We start from the raw sequence: 23,140 nt of genomic DNA, 5'->3' as shown, positions 1-23,140 counted from the left end.
GAGAGCAAAGCAAAGAACATAAAAGCAAAGTGAAAGACCCGAAACAAACAAAGCGTGCTTGAGGAGTGATAGAGAAAAAAAGGACTCTGCTATCAATACTGATAGCAAGGAAAAGAAGGGATAAAGAGAAAAGCAGCCAGGGAAGTTGGACAGACCAGGTACGTCCGTTGTGTTTTCAGTGATATGGACTAACTGAGGGAAAGTCGGGTAATGTGTAATGAATATGTGCACTGCATTACCACACACATTAGAATCACTGTGAAAACATCACATTCATTGTCGATCTCAGAGATTATCAATTCAATCACAGCCAAAATGGCTTCTCATGGGACAGGTTTACAGATCATTAACTGATCCATTTGCTTTTCCTCTGAGGCTCTGTCAAAGATCGGAGAGTTCAACGTAAACTGCCCTCTCAGACCCCCAACATCAGCATCAGTGGTAGCAGGTAATGGGCTGCTTTTAAATTGGCGTGTGAATGCCCAGTGCAGCAGTGTTGACTACTACAGTCATGCCCTACTATAGGGTACTGAATCAAAGTCTCACACAGGGGACGCAGTGGGAGACGACAGCATTTGTTGCAAGAGGTGCTTAGGCTGTAGGGCCTTCAGCAGGTTGAATCTGAGGAAACAGAGATGAGACAGAGGCACAGAACTGGGCTCTACTGCAATATTACCATTAAAACTCATTGCCACTACTAGTATATATCTTAAAATGATGAAATTATCTGTATTTGGACAGAATTGTGGAAACTAAATTTTTAGACGTAACTATTTAATTTATATATCACTATATAATTGTACCAGTGTGATTCATACAATTACATATATTTTACTGCAGTTGGAATTCAAAACTTTTGAACTTGAAATGAACACGTTCATTGTGTCATAATTTTAAATATGCTCGTTAAAAACAATGCTTTATCCATGTGGTTGTTGACTAATGTTTCTTTTATAATTTGATTCAATTTGTTATTTGTTTTGAAATCACTTCTGCCTTTCCTAATAAGATTTTTAAAGAAAACAATAGTTTTATTTAGCGATGATGCATTAAATTGATCTTTAAATACTTTTCCATTTCTACAAAAATGTCTTTTGAACTTTCTATTCATCAAAAAATCCTTAAAAATGTATAAGTTTTCAAAATATATTAAGCACAACTATTTCAACATTGATAATAATAAGAAAATCTAAATCTTAAGCAGATAATCAGCTTTTTTTGAATGATTTCTGAAGGATCGTGTGACACTAAAGACTGGAGTAATGATGCTGAACATTCAGCTTTGCCATCACAGGAATACACTACTTTTAATAATAGTCTTTGAAACCAGTTATTTTAAAATGTAATAATATTTTTTCACAATATTACAGCATTTTGATTAAATAAATGCAGCCTTGCATAACAGACTAATCATACCAACCCCAAACTTTTGAACGATAGTGTATATCAAGTACATTAATGTGCTTATAAATCTTTTAAACTGGCCCCTCAGGAAGTTTTTATACAATCTGGCAGTTGTAGGGTGAAAAAGGTCTTGACAGCAGAGAGAAAAATTGAAAGAGCTAAACAGCTGATGTATTAATGACAGCAGCGGAAGAGAGAGAGAAAGGATTATTGAAGCACTTGAAGCTCAAATGGTCATTAAACTGCAGCAGAGATCTTACTGCGATTAAGAGAGTTAAACAAGAGCTAGAAGGGTTAGATATTACAGCAAAGCACCAACACAGCTGCAAGTTTAAAAGAATGTCTGTTAGTAAGAAGACTTCAAGAGAGACAAAAGGTGCCTTACTTGCGTGATCCAGAGCCAGATCTTTTATTTGAAGGCGAAGACATGGAGTCAGCAGTCCTCTCCCTTCTTTCTCCTTCTTTAGCTGGATCTGTCTTCCTCCCTGTCAACACAGCATGAACAGCTCAGCAGCAGCCAGCCTGAATAAAACACAAGAACACAGACAATGTCGTCAGTTTGACTTGAGGAAATTATTTTCTATATCAAACCATGTATCAACCCTCGTCTCATTTACATTACAGCAGTTTCCTAAGGAGGTACATTTCAGGTTTGTTGCCACACTATAATCTATTAAAGGGACAGGTCATCATTTGCTTACCTTCCATGTCAATCGAAACCTAAATTACTTTCTTTGGTAAACAGAAAATAAAAGAAGCTCTTGTTTTGAAAATGCATTTTCCCATTCATGTTCCATAGAAGAAAGAATAAATGATTTCAAAAGGTTTCACTTTTAGGTGAACTGTCCCTTTGTTACGGAAGAGACTCGGACAGAGAGATGGATGAATAAACCAGATGTTTATTGTCAACTGATGAGCAATGTAGAATGAAACAGGTGAGTAATGAACTTGGCAGACTTCGGTAGAGTGCAGAATGGTAACTTGATTATCTTTTCACAATAGGACGTTGGAGAACTGAAGATGACACACACCTCGTCTAGACAGGAGACTTGGAAGGACCACGGGAGCTGTGAAGCGTCGCAAAAACGAGACCGGACACTGCTTGGAGGTGTGTGTCTTTATGGAGGGCTTGATGAATGGCATAATGACATGCAGGTGCGTGTGTTTATTATTCAGGTGAAGGAGTTCGTTGTGATGGGCTGGTGACAGAGCCTGGCAGATCTGTGACACCCTTTAAGGTGTCAATTAAATGTTTGAATTTTTTCTCTCACAGTATCATGTGAAGCCGACCATGCCATCAAAGTCAAAAGGAAACATAAGAATCTGTCCATTTCATCTAATCTATCTGATCTCTTCACACTCAGCAGACCTGGCAGCAGCATTGCTTGCGGAGCTGTAATATATTTAACATTGTGCTGACACAGACTGGTTGGTCTCTGACTCTGCGTTGGTGTGAAGCCAGACAACAGAAATAACAGAGCTTTAACTTTCACAATCAGATTACTCAGTGATATCAAGATCTACCCAGAAGCTTTAAAAACGTTTTCATTCCTGATACAGCTAGAATATTTTATTTGAGAGAAAAGGACAAAAGAGGAAATGAGAAAAGGAAGGGTAAAAAGCAGTGATTTCTGCTACATTGGGCATCCTGGGGGTAAAGAGGGATTAATGATCTAAATAATTAAAAAGGAACTGGCACAGCTCATAATAAGCAACTCTATCCTTTAATGAAATGACCTTTCAAACACTGGGGGTTCGTTGGGTGATGAAAATGAACAAAATGTAAATGTAAGTGAAATAAAAACTAAAGAAAACTAAATGTAAGTAAAATGATAAAAGCTCATTAAAACAATAAAACATTTTATATTGTTAATAAGCAACTATATTATGAATAAATAAACAGGGATCTAAAACTTTTTTTTTTTTTTTTTTGGAAAATGTGCAGTCGCTGAGTCAGTATCGGGACACTGTGGTCTCCCTCTGACGCAGTGTGAGTCATAATGTAGAGCGCAGCTGTGAAATCTATCCTATCTGTTTGAACTTTGCACCGATGCAGAAGACTACAGTCTCAGTCTCTCTCATATTTAATACCGTCTCCCTAGTTTGTACACAATACACAAATAAAATAATGAACATTCAGATCATTAATCAAATGGAAAATCAATGTATAAAATTAACTTTTTTGGCTATTGTGTGAGGCTCATAAATTAAACAGAAATGTCAGAAGAAGGAGTGATTGGAAAAAACATGTGAAAGGAAGCATATTTAAGAATAAAATGTCACGATGCTAGAATTGCTACATACACAAATACAAATCTAAAAATATTAATTGCTTAGACAAATAACACTGTATTTGCATTAGGAAGAATAAAGATAATATATATCCTGCTACAGCACTGGATGACCTCTGGCTTCTGTCGTATGAGATGTGCAGAAAGCTGCAGATGAGTGATTGTTATGACCCAGCACCTCTCTTCTCTCTCACAGGCCACATATAAGCTATATTACTGCAGAAACACTTGCTCACACACAGCCAAATATCACACACTGACTTGCAGCTTTCAAACAGATGACTTGAATATAATGCAGGTAATAAAAGGCAAAGTGCCAAGCAGCAGAATAGAAGATCTGTTTGACAACATAGATTTTCATGCACATCTTTTTCATACAGCAGCATTTTACAGTGACCATTTCAAGCTCCAAAAACAACAACAACAACAATATATATATAAAAGCACTATAAAGTTGTTCATACAATTTATTCTATGTAAGACGTCCAGAGCCATATAATGAGGAGCAGACTGACATTTATGTCATTATTCTAGCATTGTTATTCTTAACTAATAACAGAACTATTAAAATAGTTTTCATTAACTGAAATAAAGCTAAGTTACACTTTATTTTAAGCTGTCCTTGTTACAGTGTAATTATTAAGTACTGAGTGATATTAATTAACTACGTACTTACAATATGGTTAGGGTTAGGATTAGAATTTGGTTTAGGGTTACTTGCTTGTAATTAAGCATAATTAATTGTTGAACATGAACATGATTGGGCCCATCTTATAATTGCCTAAATCTAATGGGAGTCAGACTAAGATGGATTAGGAAGTGATCAGAAGTAAGTGAATCCTTACAGAGCAGTGATCACTCAGTCAGTGGATTGAATAGAGCTGAATGCATCCAGAGTGGACGGATAAATGCAGCATGAATGCTTTGAAGTAAATAAACGATACAGCAGCTGTGTCATGTCATAAACATAAACTATATTTCAGTAGTTGCAATCAGCTAAAGTAGATTTATAAATAAATCAATATTACATTTACCTTCCAAACAATTACAAATAGTAAGAAATACATATTAGACAAATATCCAGTGACACTGTACTAACATCAATATAGAGAATGAATGTAGGTAAAGAGGGACACTTTTTGATGATTTGTCATTGCCAGATCCAAATGCCTACATCAATGTTATTCCACACCAGTTTAGGATTAACTGAAAGGGATAGTTTATCCAAAATAAAAACTTCTGTCATCATCTACTCACCCTAAAGTTGTTCCAAACCTGTATTAGTTCTAAAAAGTACACAGTAGCCATTTGGAAGGCGGTGGCTACCATTAACGGTTTGGTTACCAACATTCATCAAAATATCTTCTTTTTTGTTCAACAGAAGAAAGAAACTCATACAGGTTTGGAACAAGTGAAGGTTGAGTAAATGATGACAGAATTTTCATTTCTGGGTGAATTATCCCTTTAATGTTGATTTTCGGTAATAGAAGAATCAATATTATTTCATTTACAAATTCATTGACAACAGTTTTTAGTCATTTTACTATGTGATGTTTTTTTTTTGGTAATAATTCCAAATAGTTAATAGTCTAAATAGTATTTTTTTTATTTTATGTCAGATTTACTTTTTTAGTACAACAGCTTAGTTACTGGTTTAGATGGTTAGCCAGTTAATTTTTTCATTTCTAACTTTGAGTTTTTCAACTTATATTTATAGGCTACTTTACTTCAGATTTATTTTCATTATTGATTCAAATATTAATATTTAATTACTATTTTAAGATATTTTAAGACATGAATTGTGAGAAGGTTATGTTTAAATGTCACACTTTACCTGCATTCACCCTATGGAGTGAATATTATTGAGTCCGCTCATTGTAGCTGAAGCACATTTGGTTGAAACCAATGTGGTAAGGAAATGCTTTGGAAGATTGGCCTGCATGCTGTGTAGATGTAGAGCAGTCGCCATGGAGACAGCTATTCAGCCACTAACTGAGCTCCACAAGTGGTGTGATTGGCTTTCCTAGCTTGTGTGTATGTGGTGAGACAGACAGACGGGAAGGCATGGTGGTGACATTACACAACCGCAAGGCATGCCTCAATGGCAAGTCAACATGCAACAAATAATATCCTGTGCAAAGGAGAGGGTGATAATTACTGTAATACCAGAGAGATTACTACTAGTGATGCACCATGAGACACACTGTACAGTTTAAGCTGCTTTAATATGTTCAAAATAATGTAAACTTGCTTGGTTGTGATCAAGACTACACATGATGACCTTTCCAGATCCTCACAAATCCACTTTTAAGTCCTTACAGGGATGCAAGGTCATACTGCACCCTAGGCCCTAAAACTACACTGTCTCTGTCACGACTCTCAGCGCACGAGACGTGCTGAAACCAAATCAGAAATAAAGCATTTCCCAGGGCTACAGGACGACAAATAGTAAGCTATAAAAACACAGGTCTAGATTACAGTAGTATGAAAGCGCAATACCAAAACAAAAGCAAAATGCACACGTATGTTCGCTGCAGGGAAACATCTGCTGTGAGCGCGCACATCGAAACACCGACACCCCAAATGTGTGCGGAACACGGCGTGCAAATAAACACCATTTAGCGTGCCAGTGTGAAATATCCTTTTGCTCGGTACATTCACATATCATATAAACCCTATACCTGGCGCGTCACAGTCCTTGGTTTGTCCTACACACGGGAAATACAGAAGGAGTCCTTCGTTACAAAGATGCATCACGATTAGCGCGTCATACTGCAATGCAAAACATTTGACATTTACCTGGTTGCAGCCTTCCGGCGAGATTCAGCTTGCCTTCATGTAAACAGAAGTGTTTTATCGTGTTTACCCGGGTGCTCGTCCCCGTCAAGGACTCCGCCACAGCGGGAGGGCGAGTCGACGGGGCGGTGCTGCTGCTGATAATGAGAGCGATTCTGGCGCGTGAGGTTTGTTTGAGAGGGAAGACGAGCGTTGATATGAAAGCAGATGCGTAATATTACGACGATCTCCTTAAAGGGGACCAGACCACTTGAAGTTGTGAGGACAAGCGTTGTTATGATTTGCTGTTTCCGTTTAGTTATTTACGTTTCAAAGGAACTGTTGTCAGCAGTGTTCAGATAAACGCTCAACCGAGCTGTCTTTTGATGCCCAATCACCAAAACGTCAACTATCAAACTTAAATATGTAGATGTAAAAAGATAAATGATGACATATTAAATATGATATATCATATTATATAAATATTATAAATATGATATATTATGGCATATTATAATATGAATAATCTGAAGAAGAACTCAAGTGGGAAATGCCAAAGTCGATTAGAAATGATCGAGAGAAGTTAAATAGATAGAAGCAATAATGAGGTAACCCTTAAAATAACCACCCAGTCTAAAAATAATAAGCACACATTTTCCATGCATTACATGGGTCTCTAGTTTGCTTTACGTCCGCCTAATCAGATATCATATAACCAACACTCTTCTGGCATTAGAGTAACAGGAGAAACTGAGAGTCGCCCTTTCAGCACCACGGACAGCGCCCTCCAAGCTTTGCTCATTGACTGGATACTCCCTATGGCAGTGGTTGCCAACCTTTTTTTCATGGGTCCCCCCTATGTACACACATAGTAATCTGAGCCCCCCCCCACCCCCTATTATATATATATATATATATATATATATATATGTACGCAATAATAATATTATTTTTTGTCTCTTAGAAATGCACATTTGACATTGAGTTGACAGTAGTAGTTTGAGTTAGGCTGCACATATAAATTTATGTTCATTATCAAAATCAGTAACATCTGTAAAAATTGCAACAACCTCCTTTTTTATTTGGTCAAATTGAATTTTTCTGACTGTTTGACTTTTATTAATTACATTCCATTGCTCCTTTAATACATTTAATACACGTATACATTAATATAATGCATTTGATATAAATACCCCACATTTCTGCCACAATACAATGGTACAGTTATTGTTACTACAGTAAATCCATGGTAAACGATGGCGATATGTAGATTGAAAAGCCTTCTGACTGTATCGTTGCACACAGTGTTTTTCTGCTGTTTGACAGCGCTGTTTTATCTGGATTTAAACTGATATCGACTGATACTAGTTTATACCAGTCATTTGTGTTCTTCGCTGAATTCAACCGCTTCTCGCTGGATCTCTCAGCGCTGTTTAGTGGTTGTGTGATCGGCGAGTAAACACATCTGCTCGAGTCCGCTCGCTCTGCGCTGCGCCGCTGTCTGAACCGAGCGGATATGGTCCGTGTGGCGCGGTTCAAATGAGTTGCGCTGTTTTGTTCCGCTTTTGCCGCATAAACATGAAATTTAATATTTATCGAACTTGTTTTATCGAGGAAATTATATAATTATAATTTTATCGCCCAGCTCTACCTCAAGCTATATCTGCTCCCGCGTCCCCGCTATGGGATAGGTGGCGATACAGCTTGTTTGTTGTTGTGAAATACCCAAGCCAGAAAGAATGAAAGACATAAATTAAAACACCTTGGAACAAAATTTGAAATAAAACAATTTCTTTGGTTTTAGAATTAATGTTTTGTCCATGATCTGCCACAAATAGAAATAGTGCTTTAAGGCGTTCACACTCTTTAAAATGAAATAAAACTAAGACATCTTTCTGAGACCAAAAAGAGACCGTATGTCTTTCACGTGACTGCACCAAACAAAAAGACATGTGATCATCCAAGCTTGATTTTTTTTCTTGTAGGCGTTGTATTATTGTCTGTGTTAATGCAATTATAAGTATTTGTTATATAAAGTTTTTATAATGTAAAGATCTGTTGTTTTCTCTTCAGTGCTTCTGACATACACAGTGTTCAATGAAAGCCTTACCTATACTGGAATGTAAATTAATTTAAATAGGGCCCATTTTCAGTTTAATCAGCTAATAAAATGTAAAGGAAAGTGAATGTAAAACTGTTTTATGTATTATTTTAATGATGTATTTATTTATACAGGAAGGTGCATATTTCAAAACACTCTGAGCAACTGGTAATTACATAATTCCTTACAGTCCTCCTGACAGAGGATTAGCTTCTTGAATATAAAAGATTGCAAATGTTCCCAGTTGTTGTTTTATTGTCTGTTGATTGACAGGACAACTGTTCAGCATGTAGACAAGTTCCTCAAGAACTACAGTTCCCACCATCTGCTAAACTGCAAGAGGTGCTGGAGAATGCTAAGTACACGATTCCCATTAACTCTTCCTCACTGCAAATTAATTATATATGTTGATTTAATCTAATTATTATGATTTTTTTTTACTAAGAAGTTCCCAGCTATTAATGCAGCACTGCAACAGATGGAATTGACATGCTTCTGTTTTTATAAATGTATTATATGCTTGAATATTTACGGTAGGTTTTATAATCAATATTTTTCAGACTGTTTGCTCACATAAAGAAAGCAAAACTGCATTGGTGATGTTTCCCAGTCATCATCAACAAAATGCAAAACTGAAATTTAATTAATTCAGAAGTTCCCAGTTGTCAGAAGATTGCCAGCACGATCTGTTCTGTTCAGCATGTTCTTGTTAATGGCTGGTTTGTATGTGTGTTGAAGAGCTTGGATTCGCATTTGTAATGGTTAAGTACTATTATATAAGTTCTGTTAAGTCTCCTACTGTACTTGTTATTATTTTTTTTCCAAGTACATATCAATGATTTGCTGGTTGTGAATAAAATATCAATATATATATATATATATATATATATATATATATATATATATATATATATATATACGATGTTTCGATTTATTAATCTAATTAATCACAAAATAAATTTGACTGTGAAAATACCCACAAAACATTATTTAAAGCTCTTTGTGTTAAACAAGAAAATAGTGAGTAGACATTACAAATTGTAGCTTTAGAAAGAAATATTTCATTTGATTCAACATAAAATTTATTACACATTTAAGCTACAACAGCCTAACATAAACTATGGAACATAAAAGAAGATGATTTGAGAAACATTCTCAGTAATTTTTGTTAATACAGTGAAAGTCACTGGTAACCAAAACAGTCTTTAAAATACCTTCTTTTATGTTCCACATAAAAAGAAAGGTTTGAAACGACATGAGGGTGAGTAAATGATGACAGAATTGAATTTTTGGGGTGAACTATCCCTTTAATGTTTTTTTTTTTTTTATTATTATTATTTATATATTTATTATTATTTTTAAAATAAATAATACTCTAAATAAGAGACTAAATCTGCCAGCAGGTGGCGGTAAATGTCTTTCATTCGATTCGTTCATGAATGAAGTAAACGGCTCAGTTTATGAATAGGCTGTTGAATCATTGAATTCCTTCAAAACGCTGGATTCATTCAGAAACTAAACACCTGTGTTGCTCAGAGACGTGCAACAATTCTGCTGTAGCTTTAATGAAAGGTGATATGTTCTCTGCAAAATTTAACAAAAACACATAATATTGTTTTTTAAAATATAACACAATACCAACTTGTTATTTACTGAACTGTTGTATAAAATCACATTTAATCTCGTGATATTCAGGACAAAATCAGCACTCTTCTGATTACTGTAGCTGCTGGTGTGATATCGCTTATCGAGTGATATAAATATGAGACAAAACCTCATACAGGGGCATGTTTTTTGCCCTAACATCTTGAAATTTAGGGCACACCTGCATTTATGGAGTTGTTGCCCTGCATCAAATTTGTCAACAGTCAACTGTCTGTATGAAATAAGATGACATACTAGGTCTGGGGGCGGGGCCAGTACGTTAACTGCGTTGAAATATTTTACTCGCCTTATTTTTTTTTATAATTAATTAAGTTAACGCGTTAAGCTGACAGCCCTTATATATATAATTCATAGCCAGAACGTGACCTTATTAATGATTGATTAGCATACTCAAGTGAAGGACTGAGCCCTGGATTTGTTTGTCAGAGGGATGAAGAAAACAAAAAATAAAATAATAATTATTATAATGTTATAAAAGTAATTTGCTTGACATTTGAACAAAAAGCAGTCCGATCTTATCACAACAATGGGAATAATAATAATAAAAAAGCCATATACATTCATTAATCCAGCACAACTACACTCAACAGATTCCACATCTTTAGAACGCAGTTATGACGTGAAGTGCAGCAGGTAGGCTATTATGACCATTCTTTTCTAGAATTCTCTGTTGGGAGTTTTGGCGACTGTTGTAGGTGGTGTTTTTCGTGCTTTTGGAGAGTTTTTACAGTGATTGCATTTCTTCGGTTATTGATTTTCGGTTTTTGACTCTCTTTCGGACTTTGACTGTCGGCTTTGGATTCGCTTTGAATATTGACATTCGGTTTTTGACGCTCGATTTTTGACTCGGTTTGGACTCCCGGTTTTGACCTTTTTCTGTTTTTGACTCTCGGATTCGGATTTGTTGTGAACCCAGACACTGAAGAAACATCCTTTCCTAAAATGGGAGTGATTGGTGTTTTATCAGTATATGTAAGTATGCGCTATGGACACAACTGATTACTAACAATTTACATAAATGCTGAATGTTCAGTAGGCTAATGAACTTGTTGTGTTATTGAATTTTCATACATCAAACGTACTTGGTTTGTTTTAATAGTCAATTATTGTAATTAACAAACTACATTATGTAAATTGGTGTTAGTATACATGAAGAAACACACACTGACTATACACTACTTATTAAAATGCACACTTGTTTGACAGCTTATGTAAATTCACTTTCTTATCAGCTATGTGCTGTAATACAGTAAAATTCCCACTTGTAAACATAGGATGCTGATTTTTATGGGTTTATTATAACTCATTTATTGTAGTGTTTGTCAGTTTGTTTTCATGTTTGTTCTGTGTGTTTGTTCCAGATTAGAGCTGCCTTATATTGGAAAACTTGGGCGACTAAGGAGACTAAGAGGTTTTTGGAGAAAGCTTTTCTCATGCACTTACAGGTACACAGTAGGATCTGATAAACTGAAAAACGACTGATCTGGTTTGTTTTCCTGTGCATGGGCCCATATAACATATAGAAATGAAGATCAGATGAGTGTGGCCAGACTGAGTTGAGTCTAAGTAAGTTTAGTGTTGAGCTACAAAACACTTATTTCTGATTTATTTATTTTTCATTTTTGTCACATAGCAAAAACATAGAGTAGAGAGTGGGAACAGAGTAGAGAGGCCTATTCAGGAGTAGAGACCCAGACGTAGGAGAGTAGAAGGTAATGAGTCACCAGATAATAAGGCCTGTGGGGGTAACCGCAAGGCACCAGGGCCAGTGAGGGTCACCGCAAGACTCCGGGCCCAGTGAGGGTCACCAAAAGACACCGGGGCCAGTGAGGGTTAACCCAAGACACAGGGGCCAGTGAGGGTCACCGCAAGACACCGGGGCCAGTGAGGATTAACCCAAGACACTGGGCCCAGTGAGGGTCACCGCAAAACACCGGGGCCAGTGAGGGTCACTAAAAGACACCGGGGCCAGTGAGGGTTAACCCAAGACACCGGGGCCAGTGAGGGTCAACGCAAGACACCGGGGCCAGTGAGGGTCATCGCAAGACATTGGGGCCAGTGAGGGTCATCGCAAGACATTGGGGCCAGTGAGGGTCATCGCAAGACATTGGGGCCAGTGAGGGTCATCGCAAGACATCGGGGCCAGTGAGGGTCAACGCAAGACACCGGGGCCAGTGAGGGTCAACGCAAGACACCGGGGCCAGTGAGGGTCATCGCAAGACATCGGGGCCAGTGAGGGTCATCGCAAGACATCGGGGCCAGTGAGGGTCACCGCAAGACACCGGGGCCAGTGAGGCTCACCAAAAGACACCAGGTCCAGTGAGAGTCACCACAAGACACCGGGGCCAGTGAGGTTAAATTTTGAAGACACAGACAAGATAGATGCTGATGTTGAATCAGTTGAGATATGAGCTATTTGTTGAAGCTATTTTTTATTATTTGTTCTGTACATATTGTTGATTTTGTGTGTCCAATTAAGTCAAATTTACAAAATTCTGCACTCAATTGACCGTTCACAAAGAGTTTGATTGACAGGCAATCTGACCAATCATAACGCAGAATCCACCATCTTGTCTGGCAAACAAATCAGACAGGACAGTAGATTAACTTCGATGGACTTAAACTTGAAAAATGTTGCGTATTATTGATGTTTTACCACAGTTTAAATAAAATACATTCTGATGTTTGTTCGTGTTTATTTCATGCTTTAAGTAAATACGATCTGTTTAGGTTTGCTGCTTGAACTGAGGCGCTACAGTGATCAGTTACGACATTAAAGAGCCACAAAATGGTATTTATGGTTTGAATTTCTTAAAAAATTACAAAATTTGAAAGCTGAGACCATGTTTCATAACTACAGTAACCTGCTGTCTTGTCTGTCGGCGTGTTGTCTGGTTTTCCTTTGCTCCGCAATGTATTTTTCATTGCGTGAAAACATGATATGTAGTGTGAGAATGACATCGTTTGTCGGAGATAGCAACAGTAACTAAGGAGGGTTTATTTTTTTGCAAAGGGTCAATTGAAATTCAAAATTCTGCACTCAGAAATTCAGCTGTTGTGTTTATGTTCTGATATGCTGTAACAAATAGTTCATATTGTGTCATATCTGTATCTTAACCATAAACCAGCCTCTCATTAGTTTTATTTTTCATATTTTAAGTTATCTTAAATAAGCCTGATAATATCATGTTTGTTTCATGTTGTTTCATTATTGATGTCTCTGACCTTAACAGACAGTTAGTATTTGTGCATTTTAAATCAGAGATTCAAATTTATTTAGCTACATTTTTAGTTAAGAATGAACTTAGAAGGAGTTTTGGAGTCCAGCTCTATCATCCTGATAGATGGAGGGACAGAGGGCTTTAAAGGGAATGCAAGAGTCATCCTGCCAGGAATGACAGCCTGTATAGACTGCACAGTCTCACCCTCATAATGATCTACTCTCCTAAAGTGCTGAGATGAAGTGACTGTCTGCTTTTGTCTGTGTTCTCTTCAGATCAGTTTCCCCCTGTGCACTATTGCTTCAATGCCACGGCTACCTGCATAGAGTATGTGAGAGTGCTGCAGTGGCCCAAAGACAAACCCTTTGAAGGTGTGTAAGTTCTTTGTTTTCATCCACTTATCTTCATCAGGCCAAGACTTTATGAATTCTAGTTGAATTTGAATATGATGAAATGGCTTAGTTGATGCTTGGCATACTTAGATGCTTCCCAATGAACATTTATTTTAAAACGGTTATTTTATCAGTTACTGAGTGCCAGGCAGGCATACAGATATCTAATTCAGTATGTATGTTCCATCTGTTTTCTGCAAAACAGATGTAAATCTGGTCTAGGCTACTCCTTCGTGCAATATGAACAGCTACAAAAGAGTGGTTCAAATTTATAAGCATTAATTTAGCTTAATTTTAATTAGCAGAATGAATGCATTGATTTTCGTTGTTAAATCAGCATACATGAAAATATATATTTATTGTTTTGTGCAATATGGTAAAGACAATGGACAATATAACCCTGTGCTCACATTATCAAATTGAATTTGACAGGACCAGCACACATACTGCCCTAAAAACGTAGTGCTTGAAACAACAAATCATAAAAAAATCATTTACAAGAAGAGTAAGTGAAATTAAATCACACAGCTTTAAGTAGCAAAATGTTCAACATAAATTGCACAATTTCTGTAACACTGTATGTCAACTAAAGATGTATGTTTTTATTGATTTTGTTTGTCCTCATAATTATTTTGAAGTTTGGCAGTGGACAAGTGAGGTTGTCTTGTAATATCCTACCATGACCAGCAGATGGTAGTCAACATTTGAAGGATAGAGTTCAGTGTTTGTACATCAGTGATAAACACAAATAGCATTTCTCTCTTAGTTGTGAAAATGTGGCTCATTGGAACTGAGAGTTTAATTGAAATTCACCAGTGTTTCTACCATTTTATTTTGTAAGAAAACGTGATGATGACGTTGAAGATCTTGATGAAGATATTTATTGCAGTATAGCAGTGACTAAGTACATGTTGTACCTTGGGTTCAATGTCGACTGAACCCTGAACATCCTAAGCTCAAACCTTTTATACGGTTATAGTTTACAACCATTATTGTAAATGAAGTTGCTTCTGTTGTAACAGTTGTGGTCTGTATGTTAATTTAGTTAACCCCATAGTGAAGTCACCCCATTGTCTGAGATGTTTTTTTGGTGTCACCACACTCATTCCCATTCTACAATTGGTCACCATTTGCTCAGGATGTGATTATTACAAAAATGGTGCAGTATCAACATAATTGTTAACTTTCTTCTTTATAATAATTAAGCCATTTTTGGGAAATAAGCATGATCAAACATCTATTGTGAAGTGGAATCTGGGTCGGGGCAGACTATAGTTTCTTACAATTTGGTGATTTATATAACTGGATGCATTACTGAAGTCAGATAAAAAACAAAAACAACAAAAAAACATGAAATATGGTTTAATCTTCCACCCTATTTGCTTTTTTATCTCCCATGAGTTACTTCAATGTTTTTTTTTTTTTTTTACCAAATATTGTTCATTATTAGTCACTTACTTTAATTATTTCACTTGATTCTGGGCATTAAGCTTTTAAAGTTTCAGAAACCAGGCATAATATATAGAGCTTTACATGCTTTACCTTTCTAACTTGTGTATCATTTAGAGGAATTTAAGAAAGAAGCACTGATTGGCTAAAACCTTGTGGTGTTTTTTTTTTTTTTTTAATATTTTGAATATTGCCTTTGTATTTTCACAAAAGTGGATTAAAAAAAGGGAATAAACAAAGCCAGAGGGTCATGGTCTGCTGAAAAGCAGTGGGTGAAATTAACTTTAGATCAAAGAAAGGGTTGCCAAATGAGATACAATGTACTGGCAGCATCTCTGGCGAATAAACAATTTAATTCTTCTGCAAAGTTTGAGGTCTCCTTCTATTGATTTAGCTCTTGTGAGTTCTGTCATATCTGTGATAGCAGAGCAATGGGTGGGAAAACAAATAGAATAGGAAAAGAAAATTGACTTTTGTACAAAGCCAATCACAGCTAGAGAGGTCACTAAATCAACTCTTCAATGTAAGCTTTCTCGGGTTGCTTTAAAAACTTTGAGTCAAAATACTTTTAATTTATAATTATATGACTTGATATATCTAGGAAGTATACAGCCGCTATTGTGAAATGGAAAAATGGAACCAAATGATTTGTTTAATGAATTATTGTTGTTATCGATAACTGTGCTTACAGGCATTACTTAAGGCTAGATTAGAGTTAGATTAGAAGGTTGACGTTGAAGTAAAGTTTGGAGATTTATGTCTATGTGATCTCATTTTCTCAATTTTTGGGAATGGCACTCTCATGTTTACTGTAAAAATGAAAAGGGCATACTCATGAATAGAGTCTGCAGCTGTGGTATCAATTTTGATTTTGTTGGCACTTTTATGAGATCTGGGAGGTCTGAGTCTCATTTTGTATAGTGTATTCAGATTTATTTTTAATTGTAATTTCACAAGTTCACCTGCCCATTCAGCCCTGCCAGAAAATGGTAAACAAACTTGGCTTGCTGTCCGCAAAGGAGGCTCGAACCCGAGGCTCGGATCGAGCTCTGAGTAAGAACCCCAGGGGTGGTGGAGGGATGCTGGATGAATTGTGGCTGGAACGGACCAATGACTGCTGCTTATATGCTGCTTATATACGGTCGTAGCGGTGATTGACAGGACTGGATGGTTAGGTTCCTCCTGAACCTGCGTTTGGGAACTTCATTAAACAAGATGTTTGTTTACCCATGACTTGGTAAAACTGCACTTCTGTATTGGCGTATTAGAATCATATTCACTATGTAATGTATCTATCTTTAAAATATTTCAGTTAAGAAATAACTATTAATATACACAATGGTTTCTTGTAGATGACAGTGAGACAAAAATTAAAGTAAATGGAGATGGTCTTTGTCTCAAATTAGTGGACATCTCAAACCATTTGTTTGAGCAGGATTTCCAAAAAATATTACCCATATTTTTTTGTATTTAATCTGCTCTGTGAGCATCCTGAAAAATATTGTACTCTTGAAAACAATCAGTCTGACAATCTCAGTTTGGTACAAAAACAAATAAACAAAAAACCCTTCACATTACATTTTAAATTTATACATGATTTATCAGTTCTTGCTTACCTTTGGATTTGAACCTATGTGTTGCTAGCGCTGTGCATCTAAAAATATATATATATTATACAGTAACTCAAATGTGCTTAAGCCAATAGTTGATAGACCTATTAAAGGGTTAAAGATGGTTTGATGTCTAAAAGAAAATGATAGAAAATTTGAGCAAATAGCTAGTTTGCAGAATAAAAAAAACTGAATGAAATCTCTGCTGATTCCCAGCACAAAGCCTGATCGAGGTGGTGACATGCAGACATTCAAACTTCTTTTTCAAATGTTTGCACAAGGTCATATCTTCAATGCACTGCTGAACACAAAGAAAACAGCCTAGAAACACTTGGCTACGAATAAAAATGGGCTAAAAATATAACATCGCTCTCTTGAGTGGTGGGCTGAAAAGCATTCCCACTGAGTCACAGACAGAAATGCTGGAAAAGTGGTGCTAGGAAAGAACAGGGCTATAACATAGTTAGGCAATCACTCAATGATATTCTGAAAGTAGTGGGTAAATTTACGTGCTTCAAATCAAAAGTTTAGGTCAAATGGGGAGTGCCAGAGAGCCGGTGACAATGTTCTGAACTCTTTCATCAGGCTCAATAGCTGACAGGAGATTGTAGGAATACTTTGATCACTTGCAATGATCCTCTCTGTGTCTCTGGGTAATTGTGGCTGTCTAATGCTGTCGGTCATTGTCTGCCAACAGAAAGCTTCAGGAATTAAAATGAGATTAAGACTTGGAAGAAATGAAGGAGTGGGAATGCATGTACAATGACATATTTGGTGTTGAAATTAAGTCAGTAAAAACCTCAGAGCGTAATAATCACTTGCGCTCTTCTCAATCTCTCATTCTCTTCTCCTTGAATCGTTCTTTTGATGTCAAGTCCTGAAATTCACTCGTGTCAGTTTTTTTGTACCATCTTTTTTGCTCTTTTTTTCATTCCCTCTTCTTCTCTTGTCTGTCAGCTCTATTTGGACCCTGCTTTTGTTGAGCAAAAATTAAGCAATCAAAATCTAAAAATGCTTGTACTCTTATCAGCTCAGAGGAAAGAAGGGACGTGTCTACAGGCCTTCTGAATAATTCTGAATAATTAAAATATTGAAGTATTGTGGCACTTATCACATTGTGTTTAATTAAATAACTCCATTTATCTTTTTTTAGGTATCTCATGCTTTGCTACGCTTTGTGTCTCACCATGTTGTCAAAAAACTTTTATAATAAATATAATATGCAACACGATGTCAGTTCTTTTAAACCTGCATTTGCATGGTAATTCATCTCAACAGGTAACATTTAATAATTGAATTTTATTAAAAAAATACTTTTAGGAAAATTCAGTAGCAAAATTGAATCACTTCTTAGTAAATCACCAAGACTATGTATGTATTATGTTTTTTCCTGAGGTTTAAAATAAGCTGTTGCTACAAGAATTTGCAGTTCATCCATATGATCTCCGGCACAAATTCCTAAAGTGAAAATGAAAACCAAATCAATTTCCATTCACAATGAATGTCTTACTGTGATGCATATTGCATATATTATTTGCGATTACAAAAATGTCTTTCTTGGCTGTTTGAGGTGGTCTTTTTTGATAAAGGCTAAACGTCATCATGCTTTACTGGGTAGGGAGTGTAAATCCATAAACACTTTCATCCTTTTCTAGTAAAAAGGCAGCTGACCACTGAATCCATTCTACTTTAATCAGAAGTGGTCCTTTCTTCTCCTTTTGACTTGATGGTTGGCCACTTCAAACACAATATCACATCTACGTCTCCACCTGTGGCCCTTGGTCTAGAACAGGGGTCCTCAAATCTGGACCATTCCTGCAGAGTTTAGCTCTAACCCTAATCAAACACACCTGAACATGCTAATCAGAGTCTTCAGGATCATTAGAAAATCACAGGTAGGTGAGTTTGATCAGGGTTGGAGCTAAACTCTGCAGCAGATTGGACCTCCAGGGTAAGATTTGAGGAACCCTGGTCTAGAAGAACTGTTTGTTCCTTGTTTTGAACTGTTTCTTGGACACAAGGTAAGGGTATTATTGATATAATGCTTTAGAAAGACAAGTAATAATGTTACTAGAATCAGCCAAGTTAAGTATCAAGCCCATTCAAGTTATGTACAGCTGTATTGTAACTGACTGTGTTGCAGGGGGTTCTTCACAGTAGGCTGATAAAGTGTAAGGTGTAATCTTGACTTGTTAAGAGCAGCTCAGACTCTCAGTGTCAGACTTTGTTTCCCTGTGTCTTGTGTTTCCACGTGCTCCCTGTGTTTCCCCTCCTCTCGTGCCCATATTTGGTTTTCCTGTTCCTGTCCTTGTTTGTCATCAATTAGTTCATTAGTCCCCAGCCCTGTGTTGTTAATTATCTAGTTTACGCCTCTGTTCATAAGCCCTGTGTTTCCCTGCCTCTGTGTTTGGTCTTATCGTCATTCCATGTTCCTCTGTGTCTCCAGTGATCCTTGAATTTGGTAAATAAAGATCTGAGGTAATTAAAGAAGTTCCTAGCCTCCGCGTGTCCCTTCTCCAGAGTGTGTCGTGACACTCAGGCGTCTCATCCGGACTGATCAGAATCGTAATCACGCTGCTCTTGAGTCAACGTGACTCACAAGACCTCAGATTGAATCAGGTGAAAGTGAACCATGGGTTGTGAACATGAATTGAGTGTTTAATAAACTAACCACACATAGTGAAGTTGTGAAGGTTCACCATCAATGTCAAATGTAGGGTTAATAATACAAGGTCAAGGAAGATGCAGAAGTGTGTTACAGAGAATTTAAACACATTTTTATCGCATTGATCTGGGCAGGGTCTACTTATTTTTGAGCAATTAAAGCCATTTGATGGCAAACCATAAAGAAAAAAATAATTGCAGTGGGTCTTAAATGGTGCATCATATATGGAAGGCTGTTTCCGCCACCTTGAGAAAAAATAGAATTCTGTAAGTCATAATAATGAGATACTTTCTCGTAATTATGACTTAGTATCTCGTTACATTGAGAAGCTTTCTGATTTTAGTTGCTCTTTTTGTGTCAGTTGCCAAGAAACTGTGGTACATTTGTTTTGGCATTGCCCCTTTGTAAAAACATTTTGGCAAAATGTCTGTGATTTTATTGTACAAAACATTGACAGTTGTTTTGTTTTGGAAATATGTATTATTTGGTATCTCAGAGAGTAGCAGAGAAAAGCACAATCACGTTTACATGATAAATCTTATTCTTTTATATGCAAAATTTCATATTCACAAATGGAAGTTCTCCAGCAAAAAAGGAAATGGAGCATTATATTGATACTATACGATTTTCTATGAAACAAAAGGCAATTAAAACATTGAAAGTTTGTAAACGCTTTAATATTTTTGTATAAATCTGTATTAGTAAACAGCCCCTCTAGTGTATAATTGTTTACATCATGTACAGGTCCTTCTCAAAAAATTAGCATATTGTGATAAAGTTAATTATTTTCTGTAATGTACTGATAAACATTAGACTTTAATATATTTTAGATTCATTACAACACAACTGAAGTAGTTCAAGCCTGTTATTGTTTTAATATTGATGATTTTGGCATACAGCTCATGAAAACCCAAAATTCCTATCTCCAAAAATTAGCATATTTCATCCGACCAATAAAAGAAAAGTGTTTAATACAAAAAAAAGTCAACCTTCAAATAATTATGTTCAGTTATGCACTCAATACTTGGTCGGGAATCCTTTTGCAGAAATGACTGCTTCAATGCGGCGTGGCATGGAGGCAATCAGCCTGTGGCACTGCTGAGGTGTTATGGAGGCCCAGGATGCTTCGATAGCGGCCTTAAGCTCATCCAGAGTGTTGGGTCTTGCGTCTCTCAACTTTCTCTTCACAATATCCCACAGATTCTCTATGGGGTTCAGGTCAGGAGAGTTGGCAGGCCAATTGAGCACAGTAATACCATGGTCAGTAAACCATTTACCAGTGGTTTTGGCACTGTGAGCAGGTGCCAGGTCGTGCTGAAAAATGAAATCTTCATCTCCATAAAGCTTTTCAGCAGATGGAAGCATGAAGTGCTCCAAAATCTCCTGATAGCTAGCTGCATTGACCCTGCCCTTGATAAAACACAGTGGACCAACACCAGCATCACTGACTGTGGGTACTTGACACTGGACTTCAGGCATTTTGGCATTTCCCTCTCCCCAGTCTTCCTCCAGACTCTGGCACCTTGATTTCCGAATGACATGCAAAATTTGCTTTCATCCGAAAAAAGTACTTTGGACCACTGAGCAACAGTCCAGTGCTGCTTCTCTGTAGCCCAGGTCAAGCACTTCTGCCGCTGTTTCTGGTTCAAAAGTGGCTTGACTTGGGGAATGCGGCACCTGTAGCCCATTTCCTGCACACGCCTGTACACGGTGCCTCTGGATGTTTCTACTCCAGACTCAGTCCACTGCTTCCGCAGGTCCCCCAAGGTCTGGAATCGGTCCTTCTCCACAATCTTCCTCAGGGTCCGGTCACCTCTTCTCGTTGTGCTGCGTTTTCTGCCACACTTTTTCCTTCCCACAGACTTCCCACTGAGGTGCCTTGATACAGCACTCTGGGAACAGCCTATTCGTTACCCTCTTGCTTGAGGGTGTCAATGATGGCCTTCTGGACAGCAGTCAGATCGGCAGTCTTACCCATGATTGCGGTTTTGAGTAATAAACCAGGCTGGGAGTTTTTAAAAGCCTCAGGAATCTTTTGCAGGTGTTTAGAGTTAATTAGTTGATTCAGATGATTAGGTTAATAGCTCGTTTAGAGAACCTTTTCATGATATGCTAATTTTTTGAGATAGGAATTTTGGGTTTTCATGAGCTGTATGCCAAAATCATCAATATTAAAACAATAAAAGGCTTGAACTACTTCAGTTGTGTTGTAATGAATCTAAAATATATGAAAGTCTAATGTTTATCAGTACATTACAGAAAATAATGAACTTTATCACAATATGCTAATTTTTTGAGAAGGACCTGTACATGTAATTTGTTTGTTAAAAGAAAATATTACGATAAGGTTTCTCATTATTATGAGAAACTAAGTCATTATTACGAGATAGTTTCTCAATATAGCAAGATACTAAGTCATAATTATGAGAAAGTATCTCATTATTATGACTTACAGAATTATATTTTTTCTCAAGGTGGCGGAAACGTGCTTCCATAGGCATCATGACCCAAAAATGAGTCACAGGTCTATTCTGGTCATGTAGCAGACAGCAACTTTCTGCTATTTGTGCAATTGTACAATTTCTTGTTGTATTCATCATTTTTGATATTCTGGACCTGGGCATTTAATATATCTCAAAGTTTGGAGTCAATTGTTTTTTTAAAGGAATTGGTCACCCAGAAATGAGATTCCAAACCACTGATAAAAAATCAACAGTAGTTTTTACATTTACTGCAACAGAGGCAAATTATTTTTAGTTGGTTTTTACATGAAACAGTACAATAATAGCTTCAATAAATGTCACAGAATATAAAAGGAAATGATCTGAAAGTAGAAAATGTATGAGGGATTGAAAAATGGCTCTATACTGTTGTAACTAAGACTTCTTCAGTGTAAAACTTAACACATGAATTCTGTGAGAGATAAGGAGTGAAAAATAACAGGTTTTGACAGCTCGATAGTCCTTGGAAAGGACTGAATGTGAATTTCATTTGATCCATGTGCAACATTTTTTGGTATTGCCATGCCACACGTCTGTAAATGAATGAATAAATGAATTGCATTTTGTTTTGCATCAGCATTTCCAGATATAATTAGCGGTATTCTTCTGAGCATACACATATTAGGCTTCTGCAAGACGGTGCAGTATGTCTGACAGTATGAGAGAGATGGAGCGCAGCTATCCATGATGACTCATATTCATGAGTCAGTACGAAGTCATTTAGTCATTTTTTTTAATAAAAGGGGAGGCTCAGGTAGATAAAGTGTGCTGACGTTAATTCCTAGTTTAAAAGTATTTGTGCTCCACATTAGACCATTGTAACAGCTAATTGTCTCGCTGTCTGGATAGTAGTAATAATAACAAATGGATTTTAGCTGAAAGATGACAAAATGTTGCCATTTAGGTTTGACCTTTTGGCAGAGGAATTGTAAAGCAGACTGAAGGGTAATTTATTATTAATGAATTGTGCCTGCTGATTGCACCATTTAGGTTCATGTGCTGCCTGTGTTGTTTTAAAGGGCAATTCACTATTCACCCAATTATTTGAATCATGCAATGTATTTGT

General features: G+C 36.7%; 1 protein-coding gene across 1 annotated transcript in view; it reads right to left on the bottom strand.

Moving 5' to 3' along the window:
* The window catches only part of LOC306860068 (uncharacterized protein), a gene marked incomplete at both ends in the record, with an annotated part of 117,331 nt that overhangs the window by 5,048 nt on the left and 89,143 nt on the right, over positions 1-23,140 (bottom strand). Inside the window, 4 exons of the mRNA XM_079401595.1 lie at positions 547-621; positions 1,790-1,889; positions 6,377-6,403; positions 6,562-6,721. Coding sequence (XP_079257721.1) covers positions 547-621; positions 1,790-1,889; positions 6,377-6,403; positions 6,562-6,721 — 362 coding nt within the window. The remainder of the gene's footprint in view (positions 1-546; positions 622-1,789; positions 1,890-6,376; positions 6,404-6,561; positions 6,722-23,140) is intronic.

This window comes from Barbus barbus (genome assembly GCF_936440315.1).
Source record: "Barbus barbus genome assembly, chromosome: 40".
Classification (NCBI taxonomy): domain Eukaryota; kingdom Metazoa; phylum Chordata; class Actinopteri; order Cypriniformes; family Cyprinidae; genus Barbus; species Barbus barbus.
This window is presented reverse-complemented; position numbering and strand designations above follow the sequence as displayed.